General features: G+C 41.7%; 1 protein-coding gene across 1 annotated transcript in view; it reads left to right on the plus strand.

The window, feature by feature from the left end:
* PPIP5K2 (diphosphoinositol pentakisphosphate kinase 2) overlaps window positions 1–21,087 on the plus strand; it is a 170,487-nt gene that overhangs the window by 129,819 nt on the left and 19,581 nt on the right. Inside the window, exons 26-31 of the mRNA XM_061623458.1 lie at window positions 8,760–8,933; window positions 10,279–10,348; window positions 12,334–12,453; window positions 13,519–13,581; window positions 15,334–15,393; window positions 17,756–17,905. Of these exons, the coding sequence (XP_061479442.1) occupies window positions 8,760–8,933; window positions 10,279–10,348; window positions 12,334–12,453; window positions 13,519–13,581; window positions 15,334–15,393; window positions 17,756–17,905 (637 nt within the window). The remainder of the gene's footprint in view (window positions 1–8,759; window positions 8,934–10,278; window positions 10,349–12,333; window positions 12,454–13,518; window positions 13,582–15,333; window positions 15,394–17,755; window positions 17,906–21,087) is intronic.

A 21,087-nucleotide genomic window follows, 5' to 3' on the forward strand; every position in this document is an offset into this window, starting at 1 on the left:
AGGCGGCAGACGCAGCTTTAATCCAGGAGCTTGCGGCTGCAGCTTCCTGCTCTGCGCCGCCGCTTTTTTTCATGCCTTTCAACTAGCCGCCTACCCCAGGAGCCTGCGGCTGCGGCTCCTTTTATTTTTCAGCGGACCCTTAGTTGTTGGGCTGCTCCGCCTCCCCCGGCTCGTGCCGCAACATTTCTAACGTGGCGGATCCCTTAATTTTTTCCTCCAAGGAGCCGGCGGCTGCTGCTCCTTTTACTTTCAGTGGCCTCTTATTAGTTGGGCTGCCCCACCTCCCGGCTCGTTCCGTGGCATTTTAAATCCAGCCACGACAGCCTTTAGGAGCCTGCGGCTGCGGCTTCTCCTCTCTGCGACTGTCCCAGTGGCTGCAGGGATTAGCTGGCCATTCTGCCTCCTCGGCAGAGATTTCCTACCTGACTTTAAAGCCGCGATTGCGCCTCTCAGCCCCGCGGCTGTAGAGCATATTTTGAGGCCGCTCTGCTGAGACAGTTTTTTCCCGGTCGGCCCTGTTTGAGCTCGTTGGTGCTCCTCAGTGTCCACCATTGCTTCTTCCTCTTCCCTACGCCCTTTTTGAATGTATTTTTTCCCGCTCTTTTAATGGTCACCATTTTGTTCGTTCCTCCTTTCCCACCTTTTCTGTTTAGCCTGTTCTATTCTGAAGGGGGGACTAGTTGGGAAGAGCTGTGGGTAGCAGAGCCAAGGTTTGCAAGTTCAAATCCCACAGTGAGATCTACTTTTCTGTGTGTGTGTGGGGCAGGATAGGCTCCCTATAATCCTGCTCAAGTTCCTCAACTTAAACTGCTGACTGAGGCTGACTACTGAAGCGCTTTGAAATTGTACATTCTGCCCCATCCGTGGCCGTGTACTAAGCCTATTTGGAATGATACGTTCTGCCCCATCCGTGGCCGTATACCAAGGCTGTTTGAACCGTACATTCTGCCCCATCCATGGCCGTGTACCAAGGCTGTTTGAACCGTACATTCTGCCCCATCCGTGGCCGTGTACCAAGGCTGTTTGAACCGTACATTCTGCCCCATCCGTGGCCGTGTACCAAGGCTGTTTGAACTGTACATTCTGCCCCATCCGTGGCCGTGTACCAAGGCTGTTTGAACTGTACATTCTGCCCCATCCGTGGCCATGTACTTAGCCATCTGAGCCGGTGCATTCTGCCCCATCCGTGGCCGTGTACTGAGCCTGTTTGGGTCTGTACATTCTGCCCCATCCGTGGCCATGTACTGAACCCCCTCAAAAATATATGATGGCGGAACAGCCAGTGACAGCTCAGGCAACCAAGCCTAAACAAGCTAAGGCAACCAAGCACAAGCATTCCAAAGCGCTTGCCAAAACCAAGCATATATCCAGCCACAGCACAACCAAGCGGGCACGCTACGTCTCTGTCCCAATTTCTGAGGAGGCGGGCCAGGAACCATTAACAAATCTTTTCAATTCTCCAGCTGCATCCTCCGAGGAGGACTTTGCAGGGTTTCCTGACCAGCCAGCAGCCAGCTATCCTCCTCCCATATTACCACCTAGGGCTCATTCATCTTCTCAGCCTGCTGAGCCGCCCATATCTTTGCCTATACAAGCGCAACCATCTCCCACACCGGGGCTGCAGATGTCTCAGGAGTTCATATCGCAACTACAAGACATGCTGTCGTTCTTCTCTCAAACGCAGTCACAGTCACAGGTCACTGCCATGCCTCAGCGGAGTGTTTGCAGACAACCCGATGATATGGGCCACTATGTACGCAATGAGGCAGATCCGTCATGTTCTCCAAACCCTTTTGACATTGCCAGGGGCAGGTTTGTCGATGACGTCTCTTGTGGGGAGGATCCACCATATGCTATGCAAGCCGAAGATGACTACTGGAGTGACCAGTTGGAACAAGAGGAGGATACATCTTATCGTCTGTTTGATGCCTCTGATTATCAGCCCCTTGCTCGCAGAGTACTGAACAGCCTTGGTCTGCAATCTACACAACCTGCAGCTGCCACTCCTGCTATTAAAGGGGCCAGGGTCCTGAAATCCCCCAAACCAGCGGAGCACTACCTTCCTGTGCCAGATCCTATTGCTAAACTGGCCAAGGACGAATGGTCTCACCCGTTACAAACACGCCGTTTTAACACCCTTGCAGACAAACTTTATTCTTTGGCTCCAGAATTTACAAATAGACTGGCCGTCCCTGGCATAGACGAGCCGATTTCCAGTTTAGTCTCCAGATCCCTTTTGCCAAGGGAAGGGGACTCACATTTAAAGGACGCCACTGAGCGGAGGCTGGACTTCGCATTACGCAAAAAACATGAGGCTACTGCGTTCACCATGCGAGCTTCTGCATCTGCTTCCATCTTTTCCAGGGCAGCTGTGATGTGGTTGGATGACCTCCTAGATGATCCCAATCCAGATCCTGGCTCTCTGAGAAGGTCACTGGTGAAATTACGCAAGACGGCGGCGTTTGTGGCTGATGCCACCCTGGATGCAACTCAGCTGGGAGCAAGAGCCATGGCAGCTCAGGTAGTTGCTCGGCGGACCCTCTGGCTTCGTCACTGGGAAGCGGACTCTACGGCCAGGGCTAACTTACCAAGGGCACCTTTTTCGGGCTCATTACTTTTTGGCGAGGAAGCCCTAAAGGCAGTACTAGTGGACCCCAAGGAGGCTTGGAAGCCTGTCTTGGCCACTGTCAGGTATGTTGATCGCAGGCCTTCAGATGTTTCACCCCATCCCGCATGCCCAAGCCCTTTCGAGGAGCGCGGCCCGGGAGACGAGGCTGCGATTTCAGAACTAATGATCTCCATTACTCCAGGGGATTCTGGAACAGACGTTTCCCAGACAGAGGACAGTACCAGGGACTCAGAGGTGCCTCAATGTCTTCATATCGTGGGGGGTCTCGCCAGCGCAGACAGTACTGACGTGATACCAGTCGGGGGCAGACTGCTTCTGTTTGGAGACCATTGGCTGCGTCTGACTCAGGTCACCTGGATCAGAGATCTCTTTTGTTACGGCTATGCACTCGAGTTTTGGGCAACTCCTCCAGACAGATTTCATCTCTCTCCTTGTCCCAAGGCTCCATCCAGGCACTGCATCATGCAGACAGCCATACATCACCTCTTGGACACAGCGGCGATAGCCAGTCTCTACAACAGAGAGGTCGGAAGGGGTGTACTCCCTCCTATTTGCTGTGCCCAAATGAGATCTATCATGGAGGGCAGTGTTGGACCTCAAGTTCATCAACCGTTTCGTAAAGTATCGCAGATTCAAAATGGAATCCCTCCACTCCATTACAGAAAGCCTTCACGAAGGAGACTTCCTGCCGTCTATCGACCTAAAGAAAGCGTATCTCCATGTGCCTATCTGCACAGCCCACAGAAAGTTTCTTTGGTTTGCCTTCGGCCTCCAGCATTTTCAATATCGAGCGATGCCGTTCAGTCTCTCGTCCGCCCCGAGGGTATTTACCAAGGTACTACTCATCCTAGTAGCTTACCTCCGGCTTCAAGGGGTGCATATCTACCCCTACCTGGACAATCTTTTAATACGGGCAAGTTCCAGGGAGCTGGCTTATCACCACCTAAAGCTCACGCTCCACGTCTTGCAGACCTATGGCTGGCTAGTCAATTTCGACAAGAGTCATCTCCAACCAACCTAACGCCTACAACATCTAGGGGCAATGTTAGACACCCTGCAGGCGATGGTGTTTCTGTCTCCAGACTGCATAACCGCCATCATAGACATCGCACGCTGTCTGATGCATCGCCCAACCGCAGACGTGATGCTACTAGCAAAGGCTCTCGGAATGTTGGTGTCCACCATCCATATTGTGCCATGGGCTTGAGCTCATACTCGCCAACTTTAGTGGGCTTTGTTACCGTTTCAACAGAACATTGCCAGGTCCAATCATCGCACAGTTTCCTTGAACCCCGTACTGCTCCTTTCATTCCGCTGGTGGACGATGGTCCAACATCTCAGCCAGGGCACTCCGTTCAGAGAACCCCGCAGGACTGTTATCACTACAGATGCCAGTCTCCTCGGCTGCAACTCCCAGTTCGCTCAGGGGGTTTGGACCGAAGCAGAGCAGACTCAGAGCATCAATTGGCTGGAACTAAAGGCTGTCCACTTAGCTCTGCTCCATTTTCAATATCTGTTCCCCTTGGACCATGTTCTCAATCGAACGGACAACACATGTGCGAAATCTCATTTAAACAGGCAAGGGGGAACCAGGTCCCGTTCTCTGCAGAACCTAGCCTACCTCATATTCGACTGGGCAGAACAACATCTACGTTCCCTGAAAGCAGAACATCTCAGGGGAATTTGGAATGTGCAAGCAGACTGGCTCAGCAGACAACAAGTCTTTCCGGGAAAATGGAAGCTTCATCTGACCATTTTCCATCTTCTCCAGCATCAGTTCGGTGTTTGCTCAGTCAATCTGTTTGCCTCCAGTCGCAATTACCAGCTACCCAGGTACTTCGCACGATACCTGGACACAACAGCGGAAGCGGTGGATGCTCTGTCACTACCGTGGCCGGACGGCCTGTTGTACGCCTTCTCTACAATACCACTTTTAGCCAGAACCTTGAGGAAGGCGAGATGCGAGAGGGCCCAGCTAGTTCTGATCGCCCCATATTGGCCCCGTCGACTGTGGTTCTCGGACCTCCTTGCCATGTCAGTGACAGATCCTTGGACGCTCCCAGTCAGGCCAGACCTTTTATCCCAGGGTCCAATATGGCATCAGGACCCCAGCTGGCTCAACCTAACAACGTGGCTTTTGAATGGGGACATTTGAGGTCTGCTGGCCTGTCTGAAGCCGTTATTGACATTATATTGGCCTCTCGACGACCATCTACCACTCGTATATATCAGCATACTTGGGTGGCATTCTCCAAGTGGTGTCATTACCAGAATCTCGATCCTTCTCAGGCCACAATACAACAGGTGCTGCAATTCCTTCATAGGGGGCTCTCAATGGGACTTAGACCCAACACCTTATGTCGACATGCGTCCACTCTGTCATCCATTCTCTCAGTTTCCTCCACGGGTGCTCCTATTGCCTCACATCCTTTCCTCAAACTCTTTCTGAGCGGAGCTGCTCTCCGTTCGCCGGCTGTATCCCACCGTTTCCCTTCCTGGAGTTTGTCGAGGGTCCTGCAGGCTTTACAACGTTCTCCATTCGAACCTCTTAGGACCGTACCATTATGTATATTGTCATTCAAGGTCCTGTTCCTGATAGCGATCACCTCTGCAAGACGAGTTTCGGAATTGGGCACCTTGTCTTCGGCCCGACATCTCTGTATTTTTCACAAGGACTCTGTTGTACTGAAGACTGATCCTTCCATCCCAAGGTCAATTCAGTTTTCCATTGCAACCAGGACATTGTTCTTCCTTCCTTTTGCCCTAATCCTACCCATCCTCTGGAGAAGGCTTGGCATTCATTGGATGTTCGGTGGGCTCTCAAGATCTACTTGTCTCGGACCCAGGATTTACGATGCACTGAGTCTTTGTTTGTATCCTTTCATCCACGTTCTATGGGGAATAAAGTAGATATTTCCACCTTATCCTGCTGGTTGCGCTCATGTATAACCTTAGCTTATGAGGCCCTGAAGCTTCCAGTTCCATCTAGAATAACTGCTCATTCCACTAGATCAGCTGCCACTTCGGCTGCTTTTGCTACCAACGCTCCTATTGCTGATATTTGCAGAGCTGCTGTTCGGTCTACCCCACATTTGTTTATAAGGCATTACAAAATAGATCGTTATACCTCTGCCGATGCCTCTTTTGGCAGGCGGGTGTTGCAACAGGTACTTAATGATGGTTAGGATGTGGGTGGTCCCTTCCCGTTATGGGCTTCTTTGGTACATCCCGCTTGATGGCAGGCTTCCTGTGGAAAATGGACCATTGGTCTCACCTGAAGGGTGATTTTCACAGGAGGACTGCCATCACGACCCTCCCAGTTGGAGGATACCTAGATATTTTTCTCCGGTGTTTTATACATTTCTGTTACACTATTATGTTTAGATTTACTAGTGAAGTCAAGACTGCTAATACAGTTATATCGCTATGTTAGAGTCATATTATTATGAATATTGCTATTGTGTTATGTCCTTGCTGGTAGGCCTGTTGGCCTTTTTTCCTGCATTTTTAGATATCTCTCTTTGGACTCGCGAATGAACTGGGGAGTGGGAGGGGCCTGATGCCCCTAGTCTTGACTTCAGAACATTCTTGCCTTCGGACGATAGGTGGAGTTATGTTACCCGCTTGATGGCAGTCCTCCTGTGAAAATCACACTTCAGGTGAGACCAATGGTCCATTCTGTGTTTCTTTGACTTACACTTTTGTTTGGGGATGCAGTAAGACTAAATGCTGAAGGTGAAGATGTTCCTGCACTTATAGTGCGAGTCGTTTCCGACTCTTAGGGTGACGTCTTGCGATGTTTACTAGGCAGACCGTATATGTGGGGTGGGATTGCCAGTTCCTTCCCCGGCCTTTCTTTACTCCCCAGCATATGCCGGGTATTCATTTTACCGACCACAGATGGATGGAAGGCTGAGTGGACCTCGACCCCTTTTACCAGAGATTCGACTTCCTCCTTCCGTTGGAATCGAACTCCGGCCATGAGCAGAGCTTCGGCTGCGTTACCACCGCAATAGGAATAGTTCTAAATGAATTCGCCACTTCATATTATCTAATTAATTATATACAGTTATTTGGCTGGTTTGAGCTATGATAAGTACAAAGGCTAGGATTTAAAAAGTTTACTTTGTGTCTAAGATCTTTATATATCTCATAGGATTTTTGACTTCTTTCATCTGAAGCAAAGATTCCATGTTGTATCCCAAATTTCTTAAAACTCCCCTCTGTTTCAAAAGTGGCTTGTTGTGTGCTGTGCAGGGCCACAGTCTAAAAGTTCTAGTACAAAGCCTCTGTGCGTTTGCAGAATTATTTGTGCTGTTACTTGGATCTTGGTCTAAATGTTCTGAGAGATACAGGATTTGTAGACCAGCTCACTACCAGTCACTGATATGATCAGTGCCGGTGCCAGGCTATTTTGCGCCCTAGGCAAGGCTAACTACTTGCACACACACCCAAAAATTGCTAACTTCAATTTTCAAAAAGAGATGTCTTGCAGAAAAAATGAAAAGCACAAAACTTGAAACTGCTAAATTTATTTTAGTTGCATTTTCCCAAGGGTTAAAGAAACTAATCTGTATAAAACTGTGCCCCTCAAAGGTCAGTACTGCGTCCCTCTGAGGTCTGCGCCCTAGGCAGCTGCCTAGTTGGCCTAATGATAGCACCGGCCCTGGGCATGATACCTACACTCCCTGGTGGGATATTGTTCAAGGCTACATTTGGACCTTTTGATCATCCCACTTTTCAGTCAGCAAGCAGTCTGGGTTCTTCTGACAGCAGGCTGGTTGCCTGACTTCTTAGGCTTCACCCTTGTGTTGCCAGTTCATCAAAGCTAATGAAGTTGGGCTAGTTTAAACCAAGTTCTGTATCCTCCCTTTCTCCCCCACCCCCCAAGCCCACATGCTTCCTGCTATGGGCAATATGCTTTTGTTATTGATCATGACCATCTTTGAGAAGAACTATATATTTCTATAGCTATCTATAAATATTTTTATTAAATTTCACAAGGTTCCAGCTTTTTAATCACATGATACAGGGACAGACTGATAAATGCTTGGTTTTTTTCTCCCAGCAAGCAAATGTATAGCAATATTCTATACATGTTTTCTATTTTTTCACATGTGCTTTTACATTTTGCTTTTCCATGCCAATAAATACTATAAAGATCTGGAAATCATGGTTTAATTTTTACGTTATATATTTGTTTCTTAAGACTCTGTGTATTTATTCAGAGGAACATTCAGATTCTTTTTAGCTCAATGTGAGATTGTTTCTTACTTCAATAAAACACCATTTTAGAAGGGAGGCTAATTTTTAAATGGTGTGTAAAGCAATATGAAATTGATTTTCTTCTGTTAAGAGAAAGTGAACAAAAATCAAACAACTTCACCTTGAAGATCAAGGCTGCCTAATTATATGTTGAACATAACTGCATTTTGTTTCAATGTAGTCCTGACTTTGTTTCTTGTGATCTTCTTGATCTAGGCCCAAGATGTTTAAAGGCAATACTGTGATTTCTAAATGGTAGATTGGCACTTGTGTAAATTATGACAGTATTGTTGGTGTGCAAGCCTGGTGTTTTGTTTGGTCCTTTTAGCTGGTCCTAGAGCTTAGGCAGAAGGTATAATGTTTAAGCATAGATGTGGCATGTGGACACAGAATGAAGGCTAAATTTTATTGGTGTGTTCTGTTAGAAAATGTTCAGGCACCTTCTTTACAATGAAGAACTCACTGTCATCAGAGGTCAGTTATGTAACTGTTTTCTTGAAGTATGTGCTGCATTGATAGTGAAGGAAAATTCAGCAAAATGGGCGGGGGAGAGAACTTTCTATGCTTAAACAGAGGAACACAGTTCAACCATATGTACATAACAATACCCGGTGTAGTTTTTAAAATGTGAACATAGTTTACTTACCATTAGTGCAGTTTAAGTGTCATTAGTGAAAACAGTAGCTGAATAATCCAGTTGCTTGTACTGTATGATATTATTATGGGAAACATTCCTTGTTGTTTAATGCTGTTAAAGCTGTTTTCAAAAGGGTTCAAGCAAAAGTGTGTTTTATTTTCTTATCATTTGGCTATGAATCTAACGTTGCATGCTTTGCTGTTTTTTTGCCCCCTTTCTCACTTCCAGGAAGAGAGCCCCCTGAGTGTGTCTAGCCCAGAGTGTATTGGTACCTGGCTGCATTACACCAGTGGTGTGGGTACTGGGCGTCGAAGACGCAGATCAGGGGAACAAATCACTTCTTCCCCTGTCTCCCCTAAATCATTGGCTTTCACATCCAGTATTTTTGGCTCATGGCAACAGGTTTTTAAACTTTACTTCATTAAACATTACTATGCATTCCAAGCAGGAATCAACTGTCTTTAAGGACATCTAATCCGTTGTTCTGGATTTTATTCAAAGAAAATTATTTCACATGTCATTAAAATGTAATTAAAAAAAATACTAGCTACTTCCAAGAATGCTTGGGGGGGAAAAAAGCAAGTGCATGGTTTTTTTTCCTACGCAAGTTTCACTGAATGTATTTGATTGTTTGATTTTAAATTGTTCCTTTTCAGCACCATAGAGATGAAAATAGCTAGTTCCCCAATGCAACCTACATCAGCTTTGGCTTAGTTGTCCTTTAAGACTTTTTTTAACTTAAAAAACAAAACAAAAGCAGCATTTAGTAATTTGGTGGTAGGTACATTAAACTGATTCTCTGATAAACAAACTCCCATTTGAAATAATTGGATTGGGGTTCAATATTGCTATTCCACAATTGGGCTCAGCATAGATAATATTTTTGGTGGCCTATTAACTGTGCAGGAAAAAAATAATTAATACTAATTATTACTTTCTCTACTCCTTCACTGGGGGTGTCATTTTTCTTCTCTTCATTTTAAAAAGACAGTTCTTCATTGATTGTAATGTACAGCATTCTGAAATTTCAAGTATTGGGGGAATTTAGTTAAATAGTATATATACAATAAAATAGAATAGTCTGTAGATTTTATCCAACTCAGTTGTCCATGTTAGTCATATCCATTATTTTCAATGGGTCTGCTTTGTTTATAACTAATGTTTGATGCAACTCCAAATATTTATAAATTATTCATTATATTGTTTGCACTAAACAATGGATGGTGTTCTGTTACCAGAAACTCTTCCTTTTCAAAAGAATGTGTTATTTTCATGTCCTCTTGAAACTAGCTTGGATGTAGAAAAAGAGTTTTAGGTTAAAGGCTGTGAACATCAGAAGTTTACCCTGATAGAGCCTGTGCATGGATCAGTGACTGTATGGTGACCTCATCATCCTGTCTGTGTTTCCTCTTTTTTTTCTCCCTTCCAATACAGGCGCAGTTTAGGAGTGTTTATTTGGTAAACTAAAATGACACAGTTGTCTGTGTTTTCCTATCTTTCTTGATGTCTGTCCTGTTTATGTTATGATGAATGCCTGCTTGCACCACTTCATTGCAAGGATCTCATGAGTGAAATGGACTCCCTTCAGCAATATTGCATGATCTTCCATATTATCTGGTATTTCTACTAACACATCATATGGCTTATTAATACTTGTCTGTCTGAACAGGCTGCTGTTTCAAGCTTAATGGATTCTACAGTCCCACTAGTCTGTTTTTCTTCTTATTTATCTGTTTCCCATGGCCAGGTCCCATCAGAAAACAACAGTCACTTCCGACCTCCAAGAACTATTGTGGAACAAAAAACAAGCAGCATAGGTATGTATATACTTTCTAAAATCCTGTTCCTTTAAAGTAGAACTACCCAGTGCTTGATATTCTGGTGATAAGCTTATAGATCTTTTCAAAGTCAGCATTGCTGTTTAAATAATGTGTTGCAGTACTTTTATTATAAATTAGTTATTTGGTAATTGAAAAGAGAATGTCAGTTGTCATTATTGGCATGATTTTTTCACTTGAACCAAAGTCATATTGTTCTTTTGACGATAAAGACCATTTTAAGATGCTTCACCTCAAGGCTTTGGGGAGTTTGATCCTTAGTGGGCTGGAAGCAGTTGAAGATACGCTGCTGGTAATAAAAAACCTTTACTTTTCTCAGTTTTTGTCTTCCGTATTCATTTAAAAACAAGAGTAAAGTTCTTTGCACTACCCCAAATTCCATCAACTACAGCTTTCAGTATACAGGCTTGGCTACTGTAACTGTTTCATTACAGCAAGCATCACATACATAATTCAGCAATGTTTTCTAGTTCATATTGTAGAATAGATACTGTTTTTATTGTAGTGTATTATAGTGTATTGTAGTGTATGCTGCCAGTATTTTATGCTCTGCAAATGTTCCCATTTTAGATAACACTTTCAGAGCATGTTAAGCAAAACATACACAACATTACATGCAGTCTAAGACAGAAATTACTACATTTGTCTGCTAAATTCTGTACTAATTATGTACTACATAATCTTTCTTTGCTATTTTGTGTTTCAAAAGGTTTTCTAGCACAATGCATACATCAGGTGCTCTTGATTACTGGAGTTTAATTTATCTAACATTCTTCAATAATTATACAATATTGTGCTCTGTGATATGTCACATGGTTGATGAAAACAGATTTATTTATGTGATTAAGTGAAGATATTTCTTTTGTTCCAAAGCTTCTGCCACAGATAAGGCACTCATTTATATTGGCTTTTGTTTCAACAGATATCCTAGTAATGTTTTCCTCACTGTTTAGTCATCAGTGGTAATAACAGAAATTTTGAATCAGTGCTTCGTGATTTGAAAGCTAATAGCCCAGGTTACAAAGGTCAAGCATAGGAAAAATCTCCCCTGAGCAAGTGCATTTCAGATGAATTTTATATTGGTAGGGCATTGCCCAAAAGACATTATACCTAAAGTAGCCTTTTTTCTCAGGTTTTTAAAAGTAGATTTGATTGTAAATTTTATGCTAAAATAGCAATCTTGTAGTATGCTAAGAATTCTTTTTCACAAACAAGATTTTAAATATTCGATAGCAAAGGTAACCATGTCAAGTTTTCTCTGTTTTTACATCAGTTATTTGCTTTTAAGGCAAAATTCTCCTTAAAATAATTAGAACAAATATTTTCTCAAAAATTTGTGAGATTGGCTATGATTATACCTGCCAAAATCAAAATTTTGTGATGTTTGAGTATTTTGATATAGGTTCATTATCTAGTTACATGATACTAAATATAGTATTAATAAAAATACATTGAGATACTTACTGGACACCTTTCATGGGATACGCCTGTACAAGCTACCAGTGGGATGTGTGCAAGAAATCTTGATCACATCTCATGGATTTCAGTGGGACTTGCAAATGAAAAGATGCCCAGCTCTGTAATTTGAAGAATTCATTGCTCCTTTTAACAGATCCAGTTACAAATTGTAAAATATTTAATATCTTTCTTCCTCCCCATCCCTTTTTATCTGGCATTTCTTCTTTTATCAAGTCTGGCAACAGGAAATGAAGCCCCTTTATTAGAGTCTAGACTTCTGTGTATATAATTAGTGAAGGGAACTATGATATATAGAAGCACAAAAAATTATGATAGTACACCCTATAAGTACCACTGACATTAAAAGTATATTGTGAACCTGTCCAAGGCAATGCCAGAGGCAGCCTTCTGTGTGGTAAGAGTGATATGCTTGCATGCTGCATGCATTCCCAATGTGAACAGAAGAACACGTGGTTGCTGTATGTATTTTCTCTAACTCCCATCAGGGTCTCACTGTGCGAGCCTGTTTAGCACTTCGGTGCTCGGGGGTTCTTCAAGTGCACCTAACCTACAGGATTGTGCTCGTATTCATCGTAAAAAGCTGACTACTTCTGGCTGTATAGATGGTATGTGCACACTTTCGCACATGCACTTACACCCACCCACTCATATACGCACATTGATTCTTGAAAGAAAGTCTTAGGACTGTTGACTGAACAGAAGCCTACAATACTGTTTGCTAATGTTAATTTATAGGGGATTGTACTGTCTTTATTTCTCAGAGATTACAGTAGGGGCCCACTTTTTGGCAGCCCGCTTTTTGGCGTTCCGCTAATATGGCAGCTTTCAATTAGAGTAAGGCCCCAGTCGTACGGCGCTTGTTTCGCTTTTACAGTGTTTTTTGGGCGTCGGGCACCATTTTATTGACGGGGTTCTGCTTTTTGGTGGGTTTCGCTTTTTGGTGGGTTTCGCTTTTAGGTGGGGGTCTGGAACGTAACCTGCCATATGAGTGGGTCCCTACTGTAATTGTGTTTAATGGCACACATGGGGGGGTCTCCCTTCTACAACATACTTAAAAATAAAAAGTTTATGAAGTTCAACTTACATAAAATTTTAGTATTTTGTAAAAAAAATACAACTTACAGTTTAAATCCATATAATTTGGTAACTATTTCCTGAAATGGAACAAAAACATTTCTTGAGAACCAAACACAATCAAAGGAGACGCATTAATATTGGTGAAGTCCTAAAAAAGTAGATTTTTCAAAAAACAATTTGAGTGAGTATAAAAGAGCTTGGCTTGGGGCTTCAGACAAGTAGAATAGAAGTGTCAGAATCAGATTTCCACCACATTACAGTTCTTGTTAACTTTCTTGAAAGTAAGAAACATGTAACTTTTCTCCTAATGTCACGCCCATGATATTAAATTCTAACCATGTATAATTTTGTATGCCAGAATCACAAGCTCACCCGTATTTGTCTTCCATACAGTCCATTAAACATCTAGTAGTAACAACAAAGTTTTCCTGCTTTTAAACCTGTTTTGGCCTATGCACTTTTCCCAATCCTTTCTGCATGTCACTTAATTCTAACCTACTCTTCATTGTTTTTTTCCTATTCTGTCCTTTCTTGAATTGTCCCTCTTTTGGTAGCTGTTTTGAATTTCAGGTACCTGTTTTTCTCTTTCTCAGACACCACACGTGGTTCTGCTGTTAAAAGGTTTTCTATCTCATTTGCTCGACACCCAACCAATGGTATGTTTTGCTTTTATTTTAAAAAAAATATTCCCTTGCTTCATCCCTTCCAAACTATGGGTGCATAGTATTATCCACCATCATCCTTCCTTAATTCAACTGATCACATGGCCGTATGTTCAATTATTAGAAATTCTGATAATTTAAATCCCCTTTCCCCTTTTAATTCCTTAATCTAATTTTTAAAATTCATATACCCAAATCTTTTTTTGGGGGAAATTTAAATTAATCCTATGTCTGTTTATACACATTCTTCTTAGTAACTCAAGCAATTAGTACGTTTAGTGTATGGTTTAAAAGCTTTCTGATCTTAAGTAGCTCCTAGTTCTTTCCCCATAATGTTATTTGCCTTCCTCCTATGTTAGATATCTTTGTTCTGAACTTTTGGAATTCAGCATAAGAATTTCCTTGCTAAATTAGGCCAAAAGGTCCACCTATTCCAGCATTCTGTTTCCAGCAGTGACCATCAGATAGCACTGGGAAACGCCATACTTTGGACATGAAAGTGATAGCCAATCCTCTCAAAGATATACTGCCTTGGAACATGAAGATTTAATATATCTAGCATAGCTGGCAACCATTGATAAATCTATTCTGTGTGAACTCACAATTTCATTATAAATAATAACTGGAGTTTGCGATCATCTTCCTGAAATGGTGCTAGACTTAACATAAAAATTAACTGGGACAAAAATCCCTGCATTTCTGCCAGTAACTAAATAGATTGGCCTTATTTAAAGTCTCCTCCCTTTTAGGCAGGCACCTTAAGTGCTTTCTTTAAATAATTACCTACTGTTATATTTTCCTCTTGAAGTCTCTGGATAAACACAAACTATCTTATTTTTATTGTTGAAATTGTTCGTTGGGAAATAACATTCCCCCTTCACATATAACACGTTTTGCAAAGCCTTTCATCACAGAAATGGATTTGATCACTCCTCCATCGTAGGTGAAACAGTAATGCTGCCCTCAGTTTCTTTATCCTTATTCAAAAAGTTTCTAAAGCTGTTAACTGAGTTCAGTGGCAAGGTAATGTGAGGTGCAGGTTTATGTTTATGCCCTCCAGTGCATATGCTCCATGGAAATCATAATAAAATTACAGGTTTACTTCAGTCATGAAGAATTTTTATAAATATTGTTAGAGTAATTAATAGCTAATACAGAATTAATTTTGAAAATGAAAAATGTGGGCATTTAAAATTGTCATCTAAAGAAGACAAATTCAGCTTAGTAATGCAAAATGATTGAAAGTAAGAGTTTTGAGAGATAAACATTAAATATTTACGTTAAATATTAAATATTACATGAAATATTAAATATCCCTATTTATATTACATAGGGAAAATAATTTTATATCATCAGTAGCTAATTGAGCACTTTATCTTAATTGTATGTGTTTAGTATTTTTTAATCACAACTGTGTTGATACAGATTGCTCTGATCCATTTAATATGTATCCTCGCATCTTTCACAATTTACTGCATGCTATATGTATTACTTTGAAGCCTAAACATACTTCCTCAGATAACTTGGGGGAGGCTGTACCTGCTTTGAAAATGAAGAGGAGTGGTGTATTGTTTGTTCTTCACCTTTTCATGTGGGCCTCTTTTCTTTGACTTCCATAACTTTGAGATAATGATGCAACTTCTAAACCATTTCAGTCTTCCCCCTCCTTTCATCTTGAGCTCAGGATACATGGTGAAACAAGTATCTACTGACAGTGCTTTACTTATTTTCTGGGGCTCTGTGCAGAACATCCAGACCTCTTTAGGTGCTGGTCGATTTCCTCTGAGGAATTTCTAGGCGCCAGTGGTATGTCTTTATAGCTTTCAAATGTAAGACGGCAGGGTGGCTTTCTAAGTTGCTGCGCTAACCCTTTCATTGTCTTGCATTTCGATGGAAAGTGCTATGTTAGAAGTCAGCTCGCGATAGCAGATCAGACACTTGAAGGGATACTGTCCAATATGTAGGTGTCTTTTTAAAAATAAAAGAACACAAATGAATAGGTTTTTTACCATTTCAGTCCAATGGAAATGACCTTTTAGTACACGTCTCAGGATATTTTTCTAATGCTTGATAATCCCAAAATGAAGCTGCTAAAAGATGGGTGTGTGCATAAGTGACTAGCTGGTTCTCATTGCCTAGGTAGACAGAGCTAAAAAAGAAAGCAGAAATATTAATGATAATATTGAGCTTCAGATTTAACTTTTTAAAGGATCTTTATTGAATGCATTTTTCAGGTGATACTAAGCTCTAAAATAGACACGTAAAAAAAAATAGCCTGCTGTAATCCCACTAAATTCTTCCTTGGAATCACACAGATATACACTCATACATGTTTGTGGATTTTTCTCTAGTCAGGGAAAGCTGCAGTTCTTCTGGAATTTATTGTAATGCAAAGAAAGGGTTTGCGCTTGCTTGCATGTGTAGTGTTGTATTTTTAGAAGTTACGTTAAAACACAATTAATTTAAAGCACACACAGAAGCTTAACTGCTGTAATTAAACATGGTACCAACTTTTGCTTTCTCTGGCTGTTTAAGGGGAGAGAAGTTATATCAGACAACAGGGATCTGAATCCTTGAAGAGTTTACTATAGGTGTTTACTTTATATTACATTTAAATATATCTTACCCTAAAATGATGAATATGTGTTCAGTAACAAACCTCTGCCACTGAAATAAAGGTCTTGGAAGAAATTTAGCAATCTTACAGTTTTGGTTTTCAAAATTATAATAGTGAAACTATATGGACATAATATTTTTTGTGAGGAGCTGTCAAAATCAGTTCACGAATGCTTTTTTTTAAGCTTATATATGCAAATAGAGTTTTAAATCAATGTTAATGCAAGTGTGCATGGTTGATTACGTTTCTGCTTGATGATGCCTAACACTAATTTTCAGATTTATTTGTGGCTTGACAGTAACTATTATAAAAGCATTGAAACTGGATGTAAATAATATAAAGGAAACTTGTCATAACCATGCATTTTGCAGATGTATATGAGAGGTTGTCCTGGGTTTCCTCTCAGAAAACTGTACTTTAAAAACTTAGATGGTCAAGATTTGACTTGAAGAGCCAGCTCTGATGGTTATGGAAATAACATTGGGTCATATTGAACACTTACTTTATTCCTCACGTCAGTCTCATACAGAAGTTAAGAAATTGAACACAAGCTAGAAGAGCATGATCATAGGAGAGTACAATGGATCAGTAGGTCTGCATTTGTGTAAGTGGACAGGGCCAGCACCAGACTGAAGTGGGTCCTTGAAGGCAGTGGTGACGTGGTGGCACTACCATTCCCGGAGTGTAAATAGGCTCAGCCACTAGGGTGCTGTGTGCGCATGCCTACCATCATCTAAGATGGGGGGGCATGTTGACTTTTCTGCCACCATCTTGGGTAATGACAACCATGTACATGCAACTTGCTGATGCAGTGACACAAGAAGTGGTGCAGCCAACCCATGCCGGCAGTGGGGGAGGGGATTGCCTGGGAGGGTTCTCCTGCTCTGCAATTCACGTCACCATCAGGTTGTGGGGCACACGCTCTGCAACTTTATGCTTGCATGAATCACGGAGTGGGAGCTACACCTGCCCATCTCCAGCAGCAGGGACCTCTCTCAGCCACAGGGACTCTCAGTCAGTGCCCAGCCTGGCTGCTGCCCACTGGTGCTGGGCCTGTAAATGGTGGTTAAATTGCTTCCTTAGCCTTCTTTTTAAAATAAAGGTTTTTGTATTATGCATATGCAGAACCATGAACTTCATATATAGGAGACTCTTGACACCCTTTTGTCCAGCTCCATACTGTTTTAGTAGCTGACGTGATTATTCAAGTGTCATTGTATGGTTGCATGTGTTTATAGTTATAATTTGTTTGGGTGGAGCCAGAGTCATGTATGAGAATTCTTGGTCCCGTCTTTCTCACTGCAGACCAGCAAGTTCCATTTGTCTGCCCAGAAAAATCTCTTCAGAAAGTCAAATAGTACCTCTGGATCTGCCTCTGATGCAGCACAAAGAGTTGCATGCAGGAGCAGAAATCAGGAAAGCTACACTGGGCTCAGAATTGCTTTGGTATGCATGGCATACACAGGTTTCTTGTAGATCTCTTCTTTGCCAGTATAATAGCTCAGTTGCTTCCTTTTACGATGGAAATCTGTGGTTTTCTTTCTTTTTCAGGCTTTGAATTGTATTCCATGGTGCCTTCAATCTGTCCTCTAGAAACTCTCCATAACTCCTTATCATTAAAGCAGGTGGATGAATTTCTTGCCTCCATTACTGCCTCTGCTTCGTGTGAAAATTTTCAAGAGATATCCACAGCTTCTCTTTGTAATTACCTTTTACGTCTTTTATTTTTCAAACTGCAAAAACTGCTAGACATAGGCAATTCATTAAAATATTAAGATTTAGTGTTTCCTGGTATCAGACTGGTTAATAGTATCAAATTTAATTAAATAAGTATTTCCTCATTTTCCCCATGAATTGGCTTATAACCACACTGCCCACATTGCAGCTGCCTTCTCAGCTGTACTTGGAAGTACAAGAAAATGCAGTTAACTTAAATTGTCACATGATACGATTAAAACAAATAGCAAGGCTTGAACACTATGTAAAATATATTTATAGTGATAACACTTACTTGCACATTTTGAAATAGCTAAGATCCAAAGAAGTTCATGCCCAGTGGGGCTTTCATTCTACCACCCCACATGTCCCATCTCTATGGCAAAAACTTTTCAAAAACCTGGACAGTTTCAGAGTTACAGAGGTGGAGATAATAAAGATGATGTTTGGTGCACAACTCCCTACCCCTCTGAAGTAGCTTATTGGACGTTGAACACTACAACATCTATAGCATATTGTTCTGTTTCATATTGATATTGATAGCATATTGTTCAGATTTCTTGATATTTCTGTAACTAACTATAAATTACAATTTTCCAAAATCCATAGTAGGGCAAAAATTAATAAGTTCTTCAGATCAGTCTCCAGCTTTAGGCAAAACATACAGGTTCCTTGTCGTAGAGAACAGCAGTAAAGAGAAGCATAATAATTATTATATTAGCAAAGCTGGGGATTAATTTTTGTTGGTGTACTAGGTTGAAAACAGTGAATAGGAGCCGAATTAGGTAACTTCAAGAAGTAGAAGAAATATGATCTGCGGGGGGAGGGGGGAAATCCCATCTTTAGGTGGCATAAGACACTCTTCTTCCAGTTTATGATCCTGGTCTTGAACAGCTAAATTCAGTATTCTCCAAGCCACACACAAACAAAAGCTAGCTATGTTGGCACAAGAAAAATCCCAAAATAGATAGTTGGGCAGATACCTGGTTATTGTGCATGTGTACTGACTTTAATTAGCAAGACAGCTTTCAGGTTTGTCTAAATGGTTTTCCTAGAAGGAAAAAATGATAACTGTCTTAACCATTTAAAAGTGATGTTGACAGGAACCTTAAAATCCATGTTGATGAAAAGTAGCTTTGGAGTAAAATATGTTCACTGTACTATCCACATATAAAAACAATGTTCACACTTTCCAAGAAAATGTTCATAGAATAATATGGCATTTGTTGATATTCTCCTGTGCATGGAAAAGATGATCTCAGGTGGGTAGCTAGCTCCACCAAGCGGTTGAAGGCAGAAAGTGCTTTTGAATTTTGCAGGGACTTCCAGCTTCATGTAGCTCCTTGCCCCAGTTTTCTTTCTACCTTCACTAAGAACAGTAGATCTCTCTCTCTCTGCTCCGTTGGTTCAGGCCTGTATCATTTGTGTCTGTGTTATTTCCCTAAGTGTTCTGCTCTTCCTTCTTACTGTTTCCCTTGTGTTTTTAAAAAAAGGTTTCCCCCCCCGTTCCCTGAGACTTTACCTGGGGGAAATGTCCCAAACCCCCCTCTTCTCCACATGCTCACCAGCTGTGTGTGTGTGTGGGGGGGGGTAGTGCACCAGCCCTGTTGTTCTCACGTTCAGCCTCTTCAGTTACAACCTATCTGTCTCTTCAGCTCCCGTGTGGCATCTCCTGGAGGACACAGTGGCATCAGCATCCGTCTAGGGACCATCACAGGTGCAAGTGGTGCAGGGTCCCTCCAAAGCCCACTCATCTTTAACACACAGCTACCACCAAACCGCACATCACCGGACCCTTATGCCACTACCCAAGGTAGACACTCATCTTCCAGAGGATACGACTGTCAACCCAGACAATGAGCTTATCATCCTTGACGGAGAAGAATGGAATGGGGACTCAGATTCCAAAGAGGTTTCAACCAACAGGATTTTCCAGGAAGCTCACTTTCTTCCTCTCCTGTGCAAGGTGATGGAAGCCTTCAGTCTAAATCTCCCAGAAGATCCTCCAGTCCTCAGCATCTAGAGTTTCAGTGGTGTGTCCAGACCCAAAACCTAAGTCAAGGGTGCTAAAACTTCCGTCATTACTACCCAAAGTGATCAAGTCCGAGTTTGACGTCCCATTGCAATTCAAGAAGTCAGTTTCAACTGCTAACAAATACTTTACTTTACTTTATTTAATTTACAGTCATAGACCCAATCAAGCATATAGTATAAAAACATTACTATACATACTGTGCATACAAATACATGGTTAAGGTGAAAATTAAAATAAGATAAAATCATCAGCGTTGGAGATGTTGAACTTGTGTTTTTCGCAGACATTGGGCTATATAAAAGAATTTAGCAACTAGTTCAGTTGTGGTTTTATCTTTATCAGACAAGAGGTAAAGAACTATCCATTCTGGATGTTTATCAGAGAACCCTAGAATAAGTGGTGAAATAACTTTAGCTCTTACATCTTTATCTAGCTCACAATTAAGAAGGACATGATCTAGGGTTTCAGGGGTATTTGCGTTACAAATATAATAACGATTTACATAAGGGGTGCCTTGATATCGACCCGTTAAAAGAGCGAAGGTAAACAATTAAATCTCGCTCTGGAGAACAGAAACCTATATTGTGGGAAGGTTAACTTTTCTAGATAGGTCATATGGAATGGAAAACAAAAATTCAGACCAAAATGAAGAGGGGAACAGGATGTTGATGCCTTGGAGAATAGGTACTGTCGATCAAGGTCTTTTATTCGTTGACTGATAACTGATTTGGCCATTTCAGAGCTCCAGGATGACAGGAGTTCTAAGGATAAACCTAGATGATTTAGCTTCCCATTAAAGATTTTAGTCCAGGAGCTTTTGAATGGATCTTTCCATATGAGATGTACGAGCCCTAATGAGGGCCCCGAGTAGGCTATCTTGAGCCAAAAATTGAAAGCTTGCAACCAGGCTGTACATTCTAGGGAATTGAATCCTGTCTCTAAGCGGAGACCAGCTGAAGAGGCACAATTTGGAAAACCAAAAATGGACAGAAGGAAACTTGAGAGTACTGATTCAATTTTTTTATTGAAATGGGTAACCCAAATCGGGATACCATAAAGAAGCTGTGATATTATTTTAATTTTGAAAATTTTAGAGGCAGCAGGGATAAAGCAGCCACCTTTAGTATAGAAA

Source organism: Rhineura floridana, chromosome 1 (genome assembly GCF_030035675.1).
Source record: "Rhineura floridana isolate rRhiFlo1 chromosome 1, rRhiFlo1.hap2, whole genome shotgun sequence".
NCBI lineage: Eukaryota > Metazoa > Chordata > Lepidosauria > Squamata > Rhineuridae > Rhineura > Rhineura floridana.